The following is a 20,172-nucleotide window of genomic DNA, read 5'->3' on the forward strand; positions in this document are numbered from 1 at the left end:
GGGTTTCAGGTAGTTCATCCCCCACATTGTGTACTGAATGAAGCCGACGCTCCTGAAATCAACATGAATTCCACAGTGGAGACTGTTTTCTGTGACTCCAACAAACCCTGTTGGGAACCTGAGCTTCCCTCTGTGAGAGTCGTGTAGAGCATCCTTTTACAGTACCGTAAGTGGGGGCCTGGCCTGACCTAGCATCATAGCTCTTCTTGGTTATCTTTCAGAGAAGCTCTTTCAAGTGAGCACAGAATGCTGTGGTACATGCAATACCATCCCAGGACTAGTAGCAGCTTCTCCAGGGTTTTCTGTGACCACTGGTTGGTAATAAAGGGAAGACTCTGTCCAGCTTTAGATGAATTAGCCTCTAGTGAACAATGAAGTATCCACAAAGACCAGAGTGCAGGTGCTTAAAGGTCCCAGGGATACAAGCAAAGCCTGAGAGGACAAATCAGCATCATATTCAGTTCAGTTCAGTCGCTCAGTCGTATCCGACTTTTTGTGACCGCATGAATCGCAGCACGCCAGGCCTCCCTGTCCATCACCAACTCCCAGAGTTCACTCAGACTCACGTCCATCGAGTCAGTGATGCCATCCAGCCGTCTCATCCTCTGTCGTCCCCTTCTCCTCCTGCCCCCAATCCCTCCCAGCATCAGAGTCTTTTCCAATGAATCAACTCTTCGCATGAGGTGGCCAAAGTATTGGAGTTTCAGCTTTAGCATCATTCCTTCCAAAGAAATCCCAGGGCTGATCTCCTTCAGAATGAACTGGTTGGATCTCCTTGCAGTCCAAGGGACTCTCAAGAGTCTTCTCCAACACCACACTTCAAAAGCATCAATTCTTCGGCGCTCAGCCTTCTTCACAGTCCAACTCTCACATCCATACATGACTACTGGAAAAACCATAGCCTTGACTAGACGGACCTTAGTCTGCAAAGTAATGTCTCTGCTTTTGAATATACTATCTAGGTTGCTCATAACTTTTCTACCAAGGAGTAAGCATCTTTTAATTTCATGGCTGCAATCATATTAAGCCTGCATGTATTGTGAGCCTACACTGAAGTACTGATTTGATATGCGTTACTGTTTTTTGAAAGTCCTAAAATAGAATTAGTTCTTTCTCTTAACTCTCAACCTCCTTTTTCTATTAGATCCTTTTCTGTTTCAAAAATGCCTCTGTTCTTCAGGAGGCCTTTTGCCTTTGTCATAATGGGAAGTTCTTAAACAGTGATAGGAGATCACGACAGTGTGAGCCCCACTTATAATTATCGACCTTTGTTAGGATATAACATGCCTGTAATATTATTAATGATAACATGCCTGTAATATTATTAATGATTCATCCCTCTTATTACTTCTTCTCTAGACTTTTTGTCTCTCTTGCTGCTCCATGTGAAAACCTATGTTCCTCTGCAACTGCTCTTTTTTCTTACCGGACCCTTTCCTTCACTTTTCCACCGGATCACTCCTTCATCTGCTTCAGATCTGTGTTAAATCTCATCTTTTCAATGATCCAGCTCTTGCCATCATATCTAAAGTTGAATCCATTTCTCTCCCCTTGCTTATCTCTCTCCCATCTCAGTTTTCTTTGTTGCACTTACTACTATCAAACATACTACATTTTTACCTGTTCATCTGATTGATACTGATACCACTAGAATTTGTCTGTATAAGGGAAAGAAGTTTGTTTTCCCCTCACTGTTGTATCCTTAGTTCCTATAACAGTGAATACTCTTCTGCTCGTTCTGAGCTGTGTTTGACATCCAACCAGTGCATTGGTGGTCAGCGTTGGTTAAACAAATGGTTCACAAGAACACTCCTCTTAGTGATTCATTGGCCTCATTTCTGCATTAAATAATTAGGAAAGAGACTTTCACAAAGTATTTCCAGATATTAGTTAGTTTCCCACTTTCTCTGAGAAAGGAGGTCAAGAAAACATTTGGGCAGATCCTTGAAGCTCTACTCTAAGAGCAGGACTTGGTGTGTTTTGAATTATTTAGTAGGATTAAGCCCAAAGAAAGCTTTGTACTCTCAAGTTCTATTTTCAAGGAATCTGGGGAATGAGTCCTAAGTTCCTTTTCTGTATCTTAGGAAATCCAGTGGAAATTCTTCTTCAAGTCTCGGAGAAATGGTATCAGGGACATTTCGAGCAACTCCCACATCAACAGGTGAGGGTTTTAGTTAGACTTTTTTTTTAATGGAATGTATTTCTTTCTTAATCTTTGAAAATACATGCAAATATTTTTTTACTAATTTGGAAGCAATTTAAAGATTTTTCTACTTAATATTTCATTGCTTATTTGCTTTTCTCTAGTAATTTAATTTGAATTAAAGGGTACTTGTGTTACTAGAAATTCAGATCATTGTAACAATGACAGAGATTACATGTTTTGATATGGCTCATGATTTTGTACAATCTTATTTGCCCTCTATTGTATAAATCATTCAGAAGTGAGTTCACTATTCCACCCAAGAACCCAGCACACTTTAAGATGGTGAGGGTCAATTATATGAGTTTTAAAAGCATTCTAAAGAAAATGATGAGTTCCAGTCTTCATGTAAAACTTCAGGGTGTGTTGGTACAACCTGAGCTGTGGAGGTGGGGAGGGCTGAAGCAGAGAATGAGGTTTGGCCCAAATGGGCTCATTTCTGTTTGAAAAGCAGACAACTGAGCCCTGAATTTAATGGTAATGAAGGGACAGTGATGGCCCAATCAGGAGTTGTGCATTTAGAAACTGTGGAGGTACTCAAGCAAGAATTTTCCTTCCACCACATTCCCTGGCTCTACAGGCTCATTTTGCTCTGCTCCAGAATGGATGCTGCCTTAATGTATCTGGGATTATCATTTCAGAATGACAGATCCAGTGTCTATCCTGGCATACCATAACTGCAGGAAACTGGGTTGGTTCCAGAGCATATCTGAACATCAGAGTCTTTGTATATGAAACCTGATCTCCAGGGCTCTGAACCAAAGTCTTGTTCTTTAGGTTGTCCGCAGATGGATAGGACTGCATGGGTGGCCACAAAGCCAGAGACATTGAGTATATTTTGCCTTATCCCCATTTGCTGAACATTTAAGTCATTGCAGCTGTTCACTATTACACACAAGAAAGAACAGGGACAACTGATTATAAACTTACTTGAAATTAAAAGCAATGCACTAGGAAAAATATGTCAGTATTCTGGAAAGTGAGCAGAAAGCCTTAAGAACACAAAAGAACTGCAAATTCTTCTGCTAGTTTACCAAAATTACACATCCAAAAATAACTAGTGAGTGCAGTGATGGTCATTATTATACAAATTCTTGTTCTAAGTCTCTTGTTATCAAATTTGATTTGTCCAAGTTGCTCTCAGCCACACCACATGCTGTGTCCAGCACGGGAACAACCCATGGCCTGTGGCTGGCCCAGCCAATGTTATGAAATCCACCCTCCCCACCCATTGTGAAATCAGAGTATGAGGTCATTTGTTCAGGGAGGAAATGGTCTGTTTTTGCATTTGTCTTCCCAATTGGCCCAACCAGAATGAAATAGTAGAGTAATACTCTGCAGAGTGGGTGATTGGGAAACGTCAAGAATGACAGGGACAAATTGGCGTATTCTTCCATCTTTTAAAATCGTGTGCTAACAATGACAGAGATTACATATTTTGATATGGCTCTCATTGTTGTCTTTTAGCAAAACAGAAGCAAAAAGTGGTAAGTCATGTTTCCTTTTTAAATCTCCTGTGAAGGTTTCTATCCATAAATGCCTGCAATGCTCCATTTCAGTGACCCAAATGGCTATAAAATGAGGGAGGCGTCTCCTTGGTGGGACCCGTGGTTATCATTTCTCATTTGCCAGAGGATTGTGAATGTTGTGGTTGTGGAGGAGGGCTGCTGACCCTCACACCTTGTTATGTGTGTCCAATCGTCTCTTTCAGACGGAGCACATCCCCCCCTACGATGTGGTGCCATCTATGCGTCCGGTGGTGCTGGTGGGGCCATCGCTGAAGGGTTATGAGGTACCAATACCAGTCTGTTACCCATTAGTTCTTGATCAAGAACCTAGGAGACAGCCACTGGGAGCTTCCTCCTTGGGGTTTGCTTACACTCGGGCCCTCAGCTTGTGAGACAGGAGGTGCTTTGTGGGGTTCACATGGCCCTTTGCTATTTCCTCCCTCTCTGGCCCTCTTCTCATCTTTCATGTATTACAGTGTTTAGAAATAGCTCCCTCAAAATAGTTATAATGGGAAGTTCTGGTCAAAGGTTTGCTCTGCTTTCAATTCAAAGAAAAGGATTTTATCTGTTTCAACGGTTCCTGTTGCTGTTAGAAAAAATAGCGAATGAATGCCACAAGGGAACATAAAAGCAATCTGCCAGCAAACCTCACCTCAGAGCACCAATCGGTCTCACTTTGCTGGGTGCCCAAGACGATGGCATATTCCACCAAACATTTCTCTGCTTCTTTATTTTAATGGACGTAAAAAAGGGGAAAAACGCCATTAAAAATATCATTGAACTCCTTCAGAGATGAACTAAGCAATGTAAGGAAGAAGAGCGCAAACACTTAGATGTACTGCATTTCAGATGTTGCCATTTTGACTTCATGCCAGCATGGATAAGAATAAATGGGTAGGACATTATCTGAAGGTGGGCTACCTCCGTGGCACCCTTCCCACTGAATCAGCACAAATCTGGCACATGGTCAGCTTTCAGTGTACATTTGTTGAGTGAATTAATCAATCTCTTTGACGCAGGTTTAAGAATCCCATCTCCTTCTCCCACTTCCCCTTTCACTCCCTCCCCTACCCTCCCCCTCTCAATGGGGACTGTCTGAGGAAGAGCAGAGAGGGGTCTACAAAAGTCCAGCCCTGGATGTGGAGAATGTGCCCACCAACTTGCACAGACTAGCTGGAGGCCGGGCCTGGGGCTGGCCCAAGGAGCTCTAGTTGCTTCTCACTGCGGGCAGGCACCACTCAGGTATGGCATGGACAGGCCGTACCTGTGCACAGAGCCAGCTTATCCTGGTCTCCTGGTGGCCCTTCTGTCACCTAAAAAAGAGATGAGGGTCTGTCTTAGGTCTAGTGAACACCACTGGTTCACCCCTCAGCACCCTGGAGGAGAACCAATGGGGGAAACTGAGTAAGTGCAAGTAGGTTAAGTGTGAAAAACTCTGTTCATGGTTGTTTGCCCTGTCCTGCCCCCAGCAGACAAATAGCTGTCATAAGGTCTTTGGTTGGAACGCCCTTCTTTGCAGCTCTCTCACTTTTGATTTCTCTCTCTCTGCTGTTGTTTGCCTCATTCTTTTTTTCTCACCTCTGCAAAGGTCACAGACATGATGCAGAAAGCCCTTTTTGATTTCCTGAAGCACAGGTTTGATGGGAGGTGAGACATACAGATGCTTTTGCATTTTTATTTTCCTTTAACCACCATGAATGATAAATTGATTTGTAGGTCTATGTTTCCTGTAATTGCAGATGTTCTTTAATTAAAATAACTCAGTGTTCAAGGGAGAACACAATGAAATTGCTCTGAAAATGTGAAGTTAGGATGTATAGCATCGAATCTCTTAAAGTAGAAGGACCTTGATAAGGAAAATAATTCATTTGTTTTATTAAAATGTATGTGTTAGTCTTTATTTTCTTACTTGTAATTGAATTCATACCAAACATGTTTATGAGAAAATAATGAAAGATATAGAATGTTTCTGACAATATGGAGCATCGCTGGTCAAGTTGGGTAGAGTCATTTGGGAACTGTGTGTGTGCATGCATATATGCATGTATACCATGTGAAGATATAAAGTACTAAATTTCCTTAAAAGAAGAGTGCAAGAAACATTTCCATCATGGTGGTGGTGGTTTAGTTGCTAAGTTGTGTTCTACTCTTGCAACCCCATGGACTGCAGCCCGCCAGGCTCCTCTGTCCATGGTATTTTCCAGGCAAGTGGAGTGCAACTGGAGTGGGTTACCGTTTCCTTCTCCAGGGCATCTTCCTGACCCAGGGATCGAACCTGGGTCTACTCTATTGTAGGCAGTCTTCTGCACTGCAGGCAGATTCTTTACTGACTGAGGCACCAAGGAAGCCTGTTTTCATCATAAGCCTCCCAAAGTGACTATTTTTTAGGGAATAGTATTTCTTTGAATATTCAGTTCTGGGTTTGTTTTACTAGAAATTACCTTGCTATTTTATTGGTTTCTTTTCTATGTATCCTATTCCACTGTGACCCATATCAACATGGCACAGTCTTTAACCACTGGAAAATTTTATCATTTCAGTTTTGTGAAAAATATCTGGAAGGAGCTTCTGTATTTTGCAGAGAAATGTTAAAAAGTCCACACCGACTCAACACTAAGAACTAAGCTCTTTCACAACGCAGAATGTATTCCATGTAAAAATAACCACATGAAATCAATACCTGAAGATTTATTAGAAATGAAGAAAACTTAGTACTGATGGATAAAGTATGGATAAATGCATCCAGCTTACTAAATTTTTAAGTATTTAAAGATTTTTTTTTAATTTCCACATAGGTTTTAAAAAATATGATATTTTAAGAAAAAAGCAAATAAGATAATGCTTTAAGTACAAATTGTATATATTTATTTAAAAGAAAAACCTTCTGGATAATTGTGTTTAAAGTATTTGTTAGTTTCTGGGACTATATATAATAGAAAGAAAATAAGCTGGGATTTTAGTTCCAATAATTGATATTTTAGTTCAAGAAAGCAGAAAGCTTCAGTGCCATTATATGAATTGCTAAGTACCTCAGTACAGACTTCAGTTTCAGTTCAGTTGCTCACTTGGGTCCGACTCTTTGCAACCCCGTGGACTGCAGCACGCCAGGCTTCCCTGTCCATCACCAACTCCCAGAGCTTGCTCAAACTCGTGTCCATTGAGTTGGTGATGCCATCCAACCATCTCATCCTCTGTCATCCCCTTTGCCTCCTGCCTTCAGTCTTTCCTAGCATCACAGTCTTTTCCAGTGAGTCAGTTTTTTGCATTAGGTGGCCAAAGTATTGGAGCTTCATCTTCAGCATCAGTCCTTCCAATGAATATTCAGGACTGATTTCCTTTAGGATTGACTGGCTGGATCTCCTTGCTGTACAAGGGACTCTCAAGAGTCTCCTCCAAACCACAGTTCAAAGCATTAGTTCTTCGGTGGTCAGCCTTCTTTATGGTTGGACTCTGACAGTCATTCATGACGACTGGAAAAACCATAGCTTTGACTAGGCGGACCTTTGCTGGCAAAGTAATGTCTCTGCTTTTTAATGTGCTGTCTAGGTTGGTCATAGCTTTTCTTCCAAAGAGCAAGTGTCTTTTAATTTCATGTTTCAGTCACCATCTGCAATGATTTTGGAGCTCAAGAAAACAAAGCTTGTTACTGTTTCCATTATTTCCCCATCTATGTGCCATGAAACAATGGAACCAGATGCTATGATCTTAGTTTTCTGAATGTTGAGTTTTAAGCCAACTTTTCACTCTCCTCCTTCAGTTTCATCAAGAGGCTCTTTAGGTCCTCTTCACTTTCTGCCATAAGGATGGTGTCATCTGCCTATATGAGGTTATTGATATTTCTCCCAGCAATCTTGATTCCAGCCTGTGCTTCATCCAGCCCAGCATTTCTCATGATGTACTCTGCATATAAATTAAATAAGCAAGGTGACAATATACAGCCTTGACATATTCATTTCCCAATTTGCAACCAGTCCATTGTTCATGTCTGGGCCTAACTGTTGCTTCTTGACCTGCATACAGATTTCTCAGGAGACAGATTTCTCAGGTCAGGTAGTCTGGTATTCCCACCTCTTTTAGAATTTTCCACAGTTTATTGTGATCCACATAGTCAAAGACTTTGGTGTTGTCAGTAAAGCAGAAGTAGATGTTTTTCTGGAACTCTCTTGCTTTTTCAATGATCCAACAGATGTTGCCAATTTGATCTCTGGTTCCTCTGCCTTTTCTAAATCCAGCTTCAAAATCTGGAAGTTCTTGGTTCACATACTGTTGAAACCTCGCCTGGAGAATTTTGAGAATTACTTTGCTACTGTGTGAGGTAAATACAATTGTGTGGTAGTTTGAACATTCTTTGGCATTGCCTTTCTTTGGGACTGGAATGAAAACTGACCTTTTCCAGTCCTGTGGCCACTACTGAATTTTCCAAATTTGCTGGCATATTGAGGGCAGCACTTTCACAGCATCATCTTTTAGGATTTTTAATAGCTCAGCTGGAATCCCATCATCTCCACTAGCTTTGTTCGTAGTGATGCTTCCTAAGGCCCATTTGACTTCACATTCCAGGATATCTGACTCTAGGTGAGTGATCACACCTTCGTGGTTATCTGGATCATGGAGATCTTTTTTGTATAATTCTTTGTGTATTCTAGACACCTCTTAATATCTTCTGCTTCTGTTAGGTCCATACCATTTCCGCCCTTTACTGTGCCCATCTTTGCATGAAATGTTCCCTTGGTATCTCTGACTTTCTTGAAGAGATGTCTAGTCTTTCCCATCTATTGTTTTCCTCTATCTCTTTGCATTGATCACCAAGGGAGGCTTTCTTATCTCTCTTTGCTATTCTTTGGAACTCTGCATTCAAATGGATATACTTTCCTTCTCTTCTTTGCCTTTTGCTTCTCTTCTTCTCTCAGCTATTTGTAAGGCTTCCTCAGACAACCATTTTGCCTTTTTGCATTTCTTTTCTTGGGGATGGTCTTGATCATCACCTCCTGTACAATGTCACGGACCTCCATCCATAGTTCTTCAGGCACTCTATCTATCAGATCTAATCCCTTGAATCTATTTGTCACTTCCACTATATAATCATAAGGGATTTGATTTAGAGATCTAATGGTTTTCCCTACTTTCTTCAATTTAAGCCTGAGTTTCGCAATAAGGAGTTCATGATTTGAGCCACAGTCAGCTCCCAGTCTTATTTTTGCTGACTGTATAGAGCTTCTCCATCTTTGGATGCAAAGAATATCATCAATTTGATTTCAGTATTGACCATCTGAGGATGTCCATGTGTAGAGTCATCTCTTGTGTTGTTGAAAACGAGATGGTGGAATAGAAGGATATGTGCTCATCTTCCCCAGTGAGAACTACAAAATTTCAACTCACTGCTGAACAGTCATTGACAGAATGTTATCTGTCTCACCAAAAAAAGATCCCCCCAAAAAAGATACCCTACACCCAAGGGCAAAGGAGAAGCCCCAACAAGATGGTAGGAGGGGTGAAATCACATTTAGAATCAAACTCCATACTTGCCAGAGATGCTCAGAGGGCTTAAACAAAACTTTGTGTGCACTGGGACCCAGAGTCCCCAGAAAGACTGAGCCAGACCTGCCTTTGAGTGTCTGAGTGTCTCCTATGGAGGCACGGGCCAGCAGTGGCCTGCCGCAGCAACAGGGGCTATGGGTGTAGCTACCTGGGACACGCAGCGTGTGGCATAAGCCCTCTTGGAGGAGGTTGCCATTAGCCCCACCATAGAGCTGCTGAGCAGATGACCCACAAACTGCAGAACAATATACCAAAGAAATTCTCCTACTCTTAAGAAAGAAAGTTCTAGGACCCACAACAGATTTCCCAACCTGGGGATCCAGCAAAGAGACTGAGAACCCCCAGGGAATTTGACTTTGGGGGCCAGTGGGATTTGATTACAGAACTCCCACAAGAATGGGGAAGCAGACTCTTGGAGAACACAAACAAAACCTTGTATGCACCAGGAGCCAGGAGAAAGGAGCTGTGTCCCCACAAGAGACTGAGCCAGACTTGGCTGTGAGTATCCAGGAGCCTCCAGCAGAGGCATGGGTCGACAGTGGCCTGCTGTGGGGTCGGGGCACTGAATACAACAGTGAGTGCATAAGTCCTTTTGAAGGAGGTTACCATTATGGTCGTTAGCCCTACTATTGTTTGGCCTCAGGCCAAACAACAGGGAGGTAACACAGCCCCACCCATCAACAGAAAAGTGGCTTAAAGATTTACTGAGCAGGCCCCTGACCATCAGCACAAGACCCAGTTTCCCCCACAGTCAGTCTCTCCCATCAGGAAGCTTCCATAAGCCTCTTATCCTTCTCCATCAGAGGGCAGACAGAATGAAAACCACAATCACAGAAAACTCACCCCACTGGTCACATGGATCACAGTCTTGGGTAACTCAATGAAACTATGAGCCATGCCATGCAGGGCCACCCAAGATGGCCGGGTCATGGTGGAGAGTTCTGACAAAATGTGGTCCACTGGAGAAGGGAATGGTAAACCACTTCAGTGTTCTTGCCTTGAGAACCCCATGAACAGTATGAAAAGGCAAAAAAATATGACACTGAAAGATGAACTCCCCAGGTTGGTAGGTGCCCAATATGCTACTGGAAAAGAGTGGAGAAATAACTCAAGAAACAGTGAAGAGATGGAGCCAAAGCAAAAAACAATGCCCGGTTGTGGATATGACTGGTGATGAAAGTGAAGTCCGATGCTGTAAAGAAATGAACCTGGAATGTTAGGTCCATGAATCAGAGAAAATTGGAAGTGGTCAAACAGGAGATGGCAAGAGTGAACATCGACATTTTCAGTTCAGTTCAGTTCAGTCGCTCAGTCATGTCTGACTCTTTGTGACCGCATGAATCACAGCACGCCCAGCCTCCCTGTCCATCACAAACTCCCAGAGTTCACCCAGACTCACGTCCATCGAGTCAGTGATGCCATCCAGCCATCTCATCCTCTGTCGTCCCCTTCTCCTCCTGCCCTCTATCCCTCCCAGCATCAAAGACTTTTCCAATGAGCCAACTCTTCCCATGAGGTGGCCAAAGTACTGGAGTTTCAGCTTTAGCATCATTCCTTCCAAAGAAATCTCAGGGCTGATCTCCTTCAGAATGGACTGGTTGGATCTCCTTGCAGTCCAAGGGACCCTCAAGAGTCTTCTCCAGCACCACAGTTCAAAAGCATTAATTCTTCGGTGCTCAGCCTTCTTCACAGTCCAACTCTCACATCCATACATGACCACAGGAAAAACCATAGCCTTGACTGGACGGACCTTAGTCGCCAAAGTAATGTCTGCTTTTGAATATACTATCGACATTTTAGGAATCAGTGAACTAAAATGGACTGGAATGGGCAAATTTAATTCAGATGCCCATTATATCTACTACTGTGGACAAGAATCCCTTAGAAGAAATGTAGTAGCCCTCATAGTCAACAGAAGAGTCTGAAATGCAGTACTTGGGTGCAATCTCAAAAATGACAGAATGATCTCTGTTCGTTTCCAAGGCAAACCATTCAGTATCACAATAATCCAAGTCTACACTCTAAACACTAATGCTGAAGAAGCTGAAGTTGAATGGTTCTATGATGACCTACAAGACCTTCTAGAACGAACACCAAAAAAAGATGTCCTTTTCATCATAGGAGACTGGAATGCAAAAGTAGGAGGTCAAAAGATATCTGGCGTTAACAGGCAGATTTGGCCTTGGAGTACATAATGAAGCAGGGCAAAGGCTAACATGTTTTGCCAAAAGAATGCACTGGTCAGAGTTCAGGCTAGATTGCCTTGATAAATAGAGCCCAAAATGTATAATGAATCAAACTTGGTAGAAACTTACTGTTGCTCATTGTACAGTCTGAGGCAGGTGTTCCCCAGCTGGGAAGGTGGGTAGGATGGCGAAGGGAAGGATGGGAAAGAAAGTTTGTCCTGGGCATCATTTGGGACTGCTGGCCTGGGGTTGATCTCTACAATCAGCTGTAGGGAGAGGAGTGAACCAGCTTCTCTGGTTCACATCATTCTCACATTTCACTGGCTAGAACTTAGACATGTGGCCACACCTTCTTGCAAAGGAAGCTAGGAATGTGCCCAGGAGGAAGAGAAAATGGATTTTGTTGAACAAATAGCAGTCTGCCATATTTATCTAGTGGACACAAGGGTTTAATAGGAAAGCCATAGGTGTATCCTGTTCTCTCTCTCTCTCTCTTTAAACAAGATAGACAGAGAATGAAGTAATTTCAAAGAAAACAAGTGAAAAGTACTGAATACTAGACTATTGGAGTTGGAAGGAAATGTAAAAAGTCCTTATATTCTAATCTCTTAAGTCAAACAACAGGTAGATGGATACCCTGCTTCTGTTTGTAACTTTTGAGTACCGGGAATCTACTTCTTTAAAAAGGCATTGCAAAGAAACAGCTGAAGTCTGGCTTTTTAACTTGACGTTGGTTTTGATCCTCGCCTCTGATGACAGGGGCCATGACCCTTACCTTCATGCAGCTCCCCCTGGGTTGTTAATAGCTGATATGCCTGGCTCAGTCAAGCAGGCTTCCTTCAGCTGTGCTTAGAGTCACATGGCTTTAACCTGTGGGCCTTTAATTAAGGAAGTTCTGAGCAGTGCTTCATCCTGTGGCCCCACAAGAGCTCTTGAGCTGAACAAATGCCATCCCACGTGCAGTCTAAATTTCTGTTTGTTTTGGTCCCCACATAACATCCATATAAACAGCAGTGTTAGTAAAGGTTTGCAAGGTAGGACCTTACAGAAAAGAAGGAAGTAATTATTGTAATTTAGCAAAGAGAAAGTGACTGACTTAATTAATTACTGCCTTCAGGAATGAAGAATCTGAGGTTCTTCCTCAATCTTCAGACTTAGAGAGAGGAAGTGCATTTAATTGTAACAGCAGAGATTTATCAGCTTGAGTTACCTGATTCATCAAGCATACACTATTGAAGATGATTTTAATAGAAACAGAACTAAAATTCCAGTGCCAAGTGATCCAAGGTGCTTGATGGCACACACAGCAGAGGGTGTAGTGATGTGAGGAGGAGCAGCAGCAGCAGAAGAAACGGCTAGAGAGACTCTGCCCGAGAGAGAGCCGATGTATGGCAGAGTTTGAGAAAGCTAGATAATAAAGGTGGGAGTAGGAGAGAGGGCTTGCTTTCAAATTAGCAGAGGCCACTGCAGCAGAAAAACAATAATGCATTCCCTGGTGCATACGGAAACTTTGATTAGGAAAAAGAAATGTGCTTGTAGTTTCACTATGACTCCGATATGTCTGCTGTGTGGGGAATATCCTCACATTTTGAGCCATGACAATCTGCTGCATTGTGTTCCACCAATTAATAAAAGGAGAGAAAACAACAAATAGTCTTTAATTGAAACCAGCCAAGAGAACAATTACACAGCGGGCTTTTGCATAGCCATACAGCATAAACAATATGTTCTAATGGAAACCTCCTCCATGTTTCACTGGCTATGAATGCAGTAGGGTAGACAAAATAGGATAATTTCTTTTTCAGAAAGGGCCAAAAGAGAAAAAGAAACTGCCTAAAAGTCTTTCCTCTTCAGTACTGTTTTTCAGATCTTGGCTAAAAAATAATTCAACAAATTGAATTAAACACCAACAGTGTCTCTACAGAATCATATACTTACTCTTTTATGATATCTTAGGAATGATCTGAATCAGTTTAAAGCTACTTATTTAACAATTTCATTGTCATTCATTGCTTAATGGATTCATTGCTTAATAAATTCAAGGCTTAACTAGAACGTATGTAAGAAAGAATGAAAAGCACGATACTGGATACTTCCTCGGGGAACCCCTGTACATGTGGGTATCCCGCTCCATGTATGCCTTCCGTTTCTTCCCTTCTCCTGACAGTGGATATCCTGATAGTTCCTATGCACAAGTCACAAACTAAGTGAATGAGTCTAACGAGCCGGTACAGTGCACCAGCCTGGCAGGGGCACGGTGCATGCACAATGGCATGGAGCTTTTCTCTCTTCATTTCACACCACAAACATTCATCAGGGATCATCCTTTCAGATGAGGTTTGTTCAGCTGGTTGAATCTACCATTCACAGGCTGAACAGCAAGCAGTCAAACCAATTGCAATGTGTTGACCTATGCTAATCATTTCAAATCCCAACAAAGTTGTAACTTTAGGCTTTTTGACAACTGAATCAGATCAGCTCTATGGCAGTTATAGGACACTTTGTAACTAACCAACACGATTATGGCCCCAAATCCTAAATGAACATACAAATAGGATCTGAAGCTACTCGCCAAGGCATGCTTTAAAAAAAAGGTTTTAGGAAGAATTTAAAGAAAGGAGGCTAAAAATATAATTGAGGGAGAATCAAAGAAGTAGTATTTATTTATGAAAGGAAATGGCAACAGCTGATGCTATCACAAAGCAGCCAAGACATGGAAGAATGAAAACAACTTGTAATCGTAGGCGACAAATGGAAAAGAACAATACAGTGCCTTCTGTTTCATAACCAATAGCACTCTCTTATCAGCTCCTCCTACTCTCCATTCAAATGCAGACTCATCTGTGGACACTCGAGCACTCGAGATAATTTATTGAGCCCCTCACACCACATATGAATATTTAAATTAGCAGATTTTGATTGTAACATGTCTGACCTTATTCTCCCACCCTCAAAGTATATGCAAGTTTCATGGATTCTGGCAATGGGAGAGTTCATGCTATAACTATGAATGAGTATTTAAGAAAACACTTTTAGATATTGCCTCATTGGTTCCTAGTGACTGTCCTGTGAGATAGTCTGGCAGAACTACTATCACCATTTTATTAATTATCATCCTGATGCTCAAAAAAATGGCATGATTTGTCCATGGTCATGCAGCCCGTAAGAGGAAGATCCAGAGAGACTCCCCAGGTCCATGTATGCCTTCCATTCCTTCCCCTCTCCTGACAGTGTGCTGTCTGACCTTTGGAATGTTTTCCTTTGTGAAGAATAAGAGTTTTTTTTTTAATTAATATACTAACAGGGTTACATATTGGATGTGGTAAGGATAGAGTATAAAAGCATCTTTAGCTTTCTATTATCAACCTGGAAATACTAATTATTTTTGAATGAATGTGTCTCACCTGGGAGTAATGTCTTTCCATAGATAAGTCATAGAAAACTAATAAAACTCATAGCACTGATGGGAGTGCAGAAATTATGAAGGATTCCAAATCGGAAATAAGTAACAACCAGGATTGAGATTTACCAGATTTATATATATCCAGTCTGCTGGGGAACTGAACATCCTTCATCCCTCACTAGTAATTACTGACACTGTGTCACAGAGAAGTATCCAAGGGAACTTTTTAGAGATGTATATCAAAGATACATGGAAGTATTAAGTCACTAGAAGATATGAAGATATATCAAGAAAAGAAGTAGAAAGAGTATTAGTTTAAGTAAAAAAAAAAGTATATAAACTCGGTAGTACTTAATAATGAATGTAATTACTTTACTGGGGAGCCTTTTAACAACAAAAAGTTTGGATTTGGTGTCTGATTTTGATAATAGTAAGCATCTTTGCATAGAAAATGGAAACTCCTACTTTGTCTTATTGGAGGGTTTCTGGAGCTGTGTCTGTCTTCTCCTAAACTCTTTTCTGCATATGTATTTTTATTAAGAAATAACACATTAACAAATTAGTGAAGGACAGGGAAGCCAGGTGTGCTGCAGTCCATGGGGTCACAAAGAGTCAGATACAATTTAGCGACCAACAACAACAAATTAGCTGGTATTTTATTGACCAATAAAAAAAGAAAAAGAATCTTTTATTGTCCACACCTTTTTTGTTTTCAGAACACATGAAGCAGTTTTCATTTCCTGTTTTTTTGTTTGTGTGTTATTATTCTGCCTCTTTATATATATTTGAAAATGGCTTTGTAAAAGTGTGTTAAAACCCAGAGAAAATAAGTGTGCACATCTGCTGATAATCCCTCCAACTTTTAAGAACCAGGGTCACTACTTGGCTAGTATAAAACTAGAAGATTTGATTCTCATCTAAGCAGAATAGAATCTTTGGATCCTCTATCCTCTAAAAGTGAATATTCTAAAAGGCTGAATTCTGCCCCTACACCAAGCTACTTGTCTCCAGTCATATGTTTGAAATGCTCTAGAACTTGATTGTATTTTTCTAATCGGCAACTCCATTCTTAAAACTGCAAACAAAGACACCAGAAACACAAAAATAAACAAGCAAATCCTATTCTGTAGGTAAAATGAGCTCTGACCACTACTGACTATGAGATTTCATGCCTCAAATGAGGCAGCCAGCTGAGTAATAGAGACTCAGATATGGGCTCCACGGACTTTAACGTGACTTAAAAAGTGGCCATCATTCTGTGTGGCCCAGATCTACTCTTGATGGTTTGGCTGGTATCTGGAGATTCGGGGTTGCTGGAGAAGGAAGCTGAAACTGTAAGAGAATTATGAATCTGGTGACTAAGTGCTGGCCTAGAGCTTGGGAGCCTGTGCTTTAGACCTTCTTGGATGCTAGGGATCCATGTGGAACTTCCTCCCCATGTCTCACTTTTATTCTTGATAAAATGAAGAAGTTGTACAGACCAGTATTTTGCAATATAGGTAAGGCCCCAACAGAAATGCAGAGGCGTTTATTTGGTATTAAGTATGGGAAAGATGGGCCCCTGCTGGCCAACTCGGCCCCCATTTGATGTTCTCAGTGACCTGAGATATTTCACAAAATTCTTGGTTTCCACAGAAGACAGTCTGAAGATGCCTCAACTAATTTATTAGGGCCTGAAAAATTCTAAGGAATTAAAATGCTTTAAACTTCCTCACCATCTGCAGCTTATATATCCAACACAACCAACAAAGAGTACTTTGCTTTAAAATGGCACCAGAACTTTTTCTGCACAGCCTGTTGCTCTAAAGAAATAATTTCTAACCAAAGAGGACTGTCTTAAATTCTCCTCAAGGATTCAGGTCCCTGAAGTCAAGTGAGGAGTCTCCTGAGAGGGCTGACAGTATCCCTAAATAGGTGCGAGATAACATAGGACTCAGTTGTGGATAACTCTATCCCCTCCTTGCTCCACCCTCTAGAGGAGCTTGAAAGTTGGGGAGAAAGAGTGCGTGAGTATAAAACGGAAGGGGCCTTATCTGTTTTTCTGGAATCCTCTAAGCTCTGAAGATAAGCGTGAGGAAGGGCCCACGGTGGCAGTAGCTGGCTTAGAGAGGCATTCTTTGCATTCTGCAGATAGATCATAGTTTGAAGTTGAGCAAACCCAGCCTAAAATAAAGAACTTGAAAGTTGTAAGTTCCAGAGATTCTCATTTGCTAGATCATATACGCAGACAAGATAGACTTCTGTCTCCATTCATTGGCAATGTCTCTGCTTTATTCTTGTCTTGCATGACTGCAGGATACTTTCTAACTTATGGAAATCCTGGCACAATCCTCACATTGCCCTCAGCAATAGTGTTTTATTTCTGTCCACCACATGCATTCAAAGTAATATGCAAACATGCTAAAGAATCTTGTGCCTGTAGAAAAGAAACCGTATTTTTCATATTCTTAGAAATGAAGCATTCCTTCAGGCCTGTGGCAAAATGCTTCATGTGTCATGAGTTAACTGTTGAGCACCAGGAATACAACACAGCTACCAACTGGTTGATTGTCTTTGATGATTAAAATGAAGAGGATTTTCCTCTTCGACCAGCAGCACTGAGGCACTGTGCAGTTCCTGAAGGTCTTGTTCAAGAGAAAATCAGCTATGAATTGTGGGGAAATTGTATTGCTGCTTGCTAGAAAGAACATGGTTTATTTATATGTTTTGATTCCCTCTTGGTATGGTGTGTACTATAAGAATTCAGCAAGACAGACAATAGTGGAGGAAGAGTTTGCATTCTTTCTGGAGTTTTTTGTTGTTGAATAGCCAAAAACCTTCCTCCATTCTGCTCTGCTTGTATTTTAATGCTAGCCAAAGCCTATTTAAAATACTTGTGGCCAATGTTTTATTATCCTGTGGTTGCACTATAGTATGTAAAGTGGTTATTAAGTACTGTGGTTATAAATCGCTTGGAGAGCCCCACCACATTTTTACTGGTTTGTTCTGTTCTGTGTTCCTATTCATAGGATATCAATAACAAGAGTGACAGCTGACATTTCTCTTGCTAAGAGGTCTGTGCTAAATAATCCCAGCAAGAGAGCAATAATTGAACGTTCGAACACTCGGTCCAGCTTAGGTAAGATGTTCAAGTGTGCTGCTTCTCCAAGCTGCGCTCAGACTGGGGTGACATGTGTTGCATTTGTGAATGCCTTTGCAGTTTGCTCTGATGCCATTCTTTTTTTTTTTCCTTTATTCATTAATGTATGGCTGCTCTGGGTCTTTGTTGCTGTTTGTGGGCTTTCTCTAGTTGTGGTGAGCAGGGGCTACTCTTCGTTGTGGTCCTAGGGCTTCTCATTGTGGTGGCTTCTCTTGTCGCAGAGCACAGGCTCTAGGTGGGCAGGCTTCAGTAGTTATGGTGCACTGGCTTTAGAGCACCAGCTTTGTTTCTCAGAAGCACGTGGGATCTTCCTGGACCAGGGATCGAACCTGAGTAACCTGCATGGGCAGGTGGAATCTTAACCACTGGACCACCAGGGAAGTCCCTGCTCCCCATTCTGAATGGAGAAGCACTGATTAACTGACGAGAAGGCCAGTTGTACAAAAGCAGAGAGCAGAGTCGTGCAGCTGATCCTTCTCTGTCTCAGCTCCAGTCAGTTAGCTAATTAGTAGTCTGGTGGGAAGAATCCTCAAGAGGCTGTCTTCATCTGTTACCACCTCAGCACACGAAGCCACCCATCCCTGCTTTACCCAAGCTTCTCAATGAGGCTAATGACAGCTGTCATACCTGAGTCACAGCTGACTTGAAAGCAAATGAGATGTCCACCTTTCTCAGATCCTTGGAAGAAAGCTCGATAATGGTGTACTCAGTGTGGTTTCTGCTGCCAGCTGGTACCCAGAATAGTCACATCCTTAAGTGGATGTAGCAACTGTCATTAACAGTATGTAAGGAGTTCAAACTTATCTTTCCTGGTACACCAGTCAGAAAGCATCATGAAAGTCACCATGATGGAGAAGCAAAAACACTAATATACATGGTTAGCTCCATCAAGCCATACAGGAGCAGGGCTGTGGGGGATGGATTCACCAACCACAGAAGTGGGTTCAGCCTGCCCGAGAAGCACAGTACTCCTCTCAAAAGCCTGTCTGTGGTTTCTGTGATGGCCCAGCGTGGTGCAGTCCACCCATAAGTCTCTTTTGCATTTACATTCTGGTCTGCTTTGTGAAAGAATGCTGAACATACCAAATGCGACAGTTGTGTGTCTGTGGGAACAGGATCCCAAACATCAGGGGTTCCTTCTTTAGTTCTCTATTTAAAGCCTTCAACATTATAGAGTGAAACACTCTTAAAGGCACAGTATTTTGACCTTCAGGGATGATGAAGGCAGAGTTGGTGATGAATCAGATTACTAACTAAAGTAATATAGCATGAATGGCAAGGATGCCAAGTTAGATTGAAGATTTCTCAAATAAGCATCTGCTCTCCTATCTTCCACCCTCCTTTTCACTTCTCAAAGTGCCTTTGACTTTTAACCATTCCTTCCCGTTGAAGTCATCCCGTATAATCTATGTCGTCACCTATTGTCAGAGCCAGTGGAGTGGGTGGAGGGGGGTTAGTGTAAATAGTGAGAAAGAAACAAGGCAGATATCAGTTCATTGGTTTTCCTTTTCACTCTGTAAAGTCTTATAGCCACAACCACTGGAGTTAATTTAAGGGCAACATCTTATAATAACCACTCTGTGAGCCACTTATGCGCTTTTGTCTGCTTGTTGATACATATTTGTAGATTCTTTCATTAAATATTTATTGAATACTTTTTACTGCCATGCATTACACCAGACTTAGGAAGTACGAATGGGACTAAGACAAACTATCTTACCCATGGTAAGAAAACAGAAAAAAGGAAGTGATGGTTAAAATGCTGTGTAATGATGGAATTATGAGCAAAGTACTAAAAGTGTAAAGAGAAAAACATAGGGAGTAAGAGGTATCTGAGAAGACTTTACAGTTTTGTGTTTTTGGTTTTTTTTTTGAGCTGGTTCTTAAGGCAGTCAAGAATGTACAAAAGCATTGACATAGAAACAATATGTGGTTGAGAAATAAGCGGTTTTTCTTGCAGATCATGCTTAGAAAAAGGAAGTGGAGGGCATGAATTGAGAGCAACGGAAGAGACTGTAAAAATAGGTTTAGGCCAGTATATTAGGGCTCTAGTATGCTTTGCTAAAGAGACCTCCAAAATAGATCCCACAGAATGTTGGTTTTATTCTTTTGGACTTACCACATGGCATGTGGGATCCTAGTTCCCCCATCAGGGATCAAAGCCATGTTCCCTGCATTGGAAGCTCAGAGTCTTA

At 41.6% G+C, this 20,172-nt stretch overlaps 1 protein-coding gene across 2 annotated transcripts in view; it reads left to right on the top strand.

Moving 5' to 3' along the window:
* Positions 1-20,172, top strand: part of CACNB4 (calcium voltage-gated channel auxiliary subunit beta 4) — a 270,917-nt gene that overhangs the window by 222,019 nt on the left and 28,726 nt on the right. For both annotated transcript variants that reach the window (XM_068966818.1, XM_068966819.1), the window contains exons 6-10: positions 2,085-2,161; positions 3,671-3,690; positions 3,915-3,995; positions 5,300-5,358; positions 17,847-17,956. In XM_068966818.1, coding sequence (XP_068822919.1) covers positions 2,085-2,161; positions 3,671-3,690; positions 3,915-3,995; positions 5,300-5,358; positions 17,847-17,956 — 347 coding nt within the window. The remainder of the gene's footprint in view (positions 1-2,084; positions 2,162-3,670; positions 3,691-3,914; positions 3,996-5,299; positions 5,359-17,846; positions 17,957-20,172) is intronic.

The sequence above is a fragment of the Capricornis sumatraensis genome, chromosome 3, assembly GCF_032405125.1.
Source record: "Capricornis sumatraensis isolate serow.1 chromosome 3, serow.2, whole genome shotgun sequence".
Classification (NCBI taxonomy): Eukaryota; Metazoa; Chordata; class Mammalia; order Artiodactyla; family Bovidae; genus Capricornis; species Capricornis sumatraensis.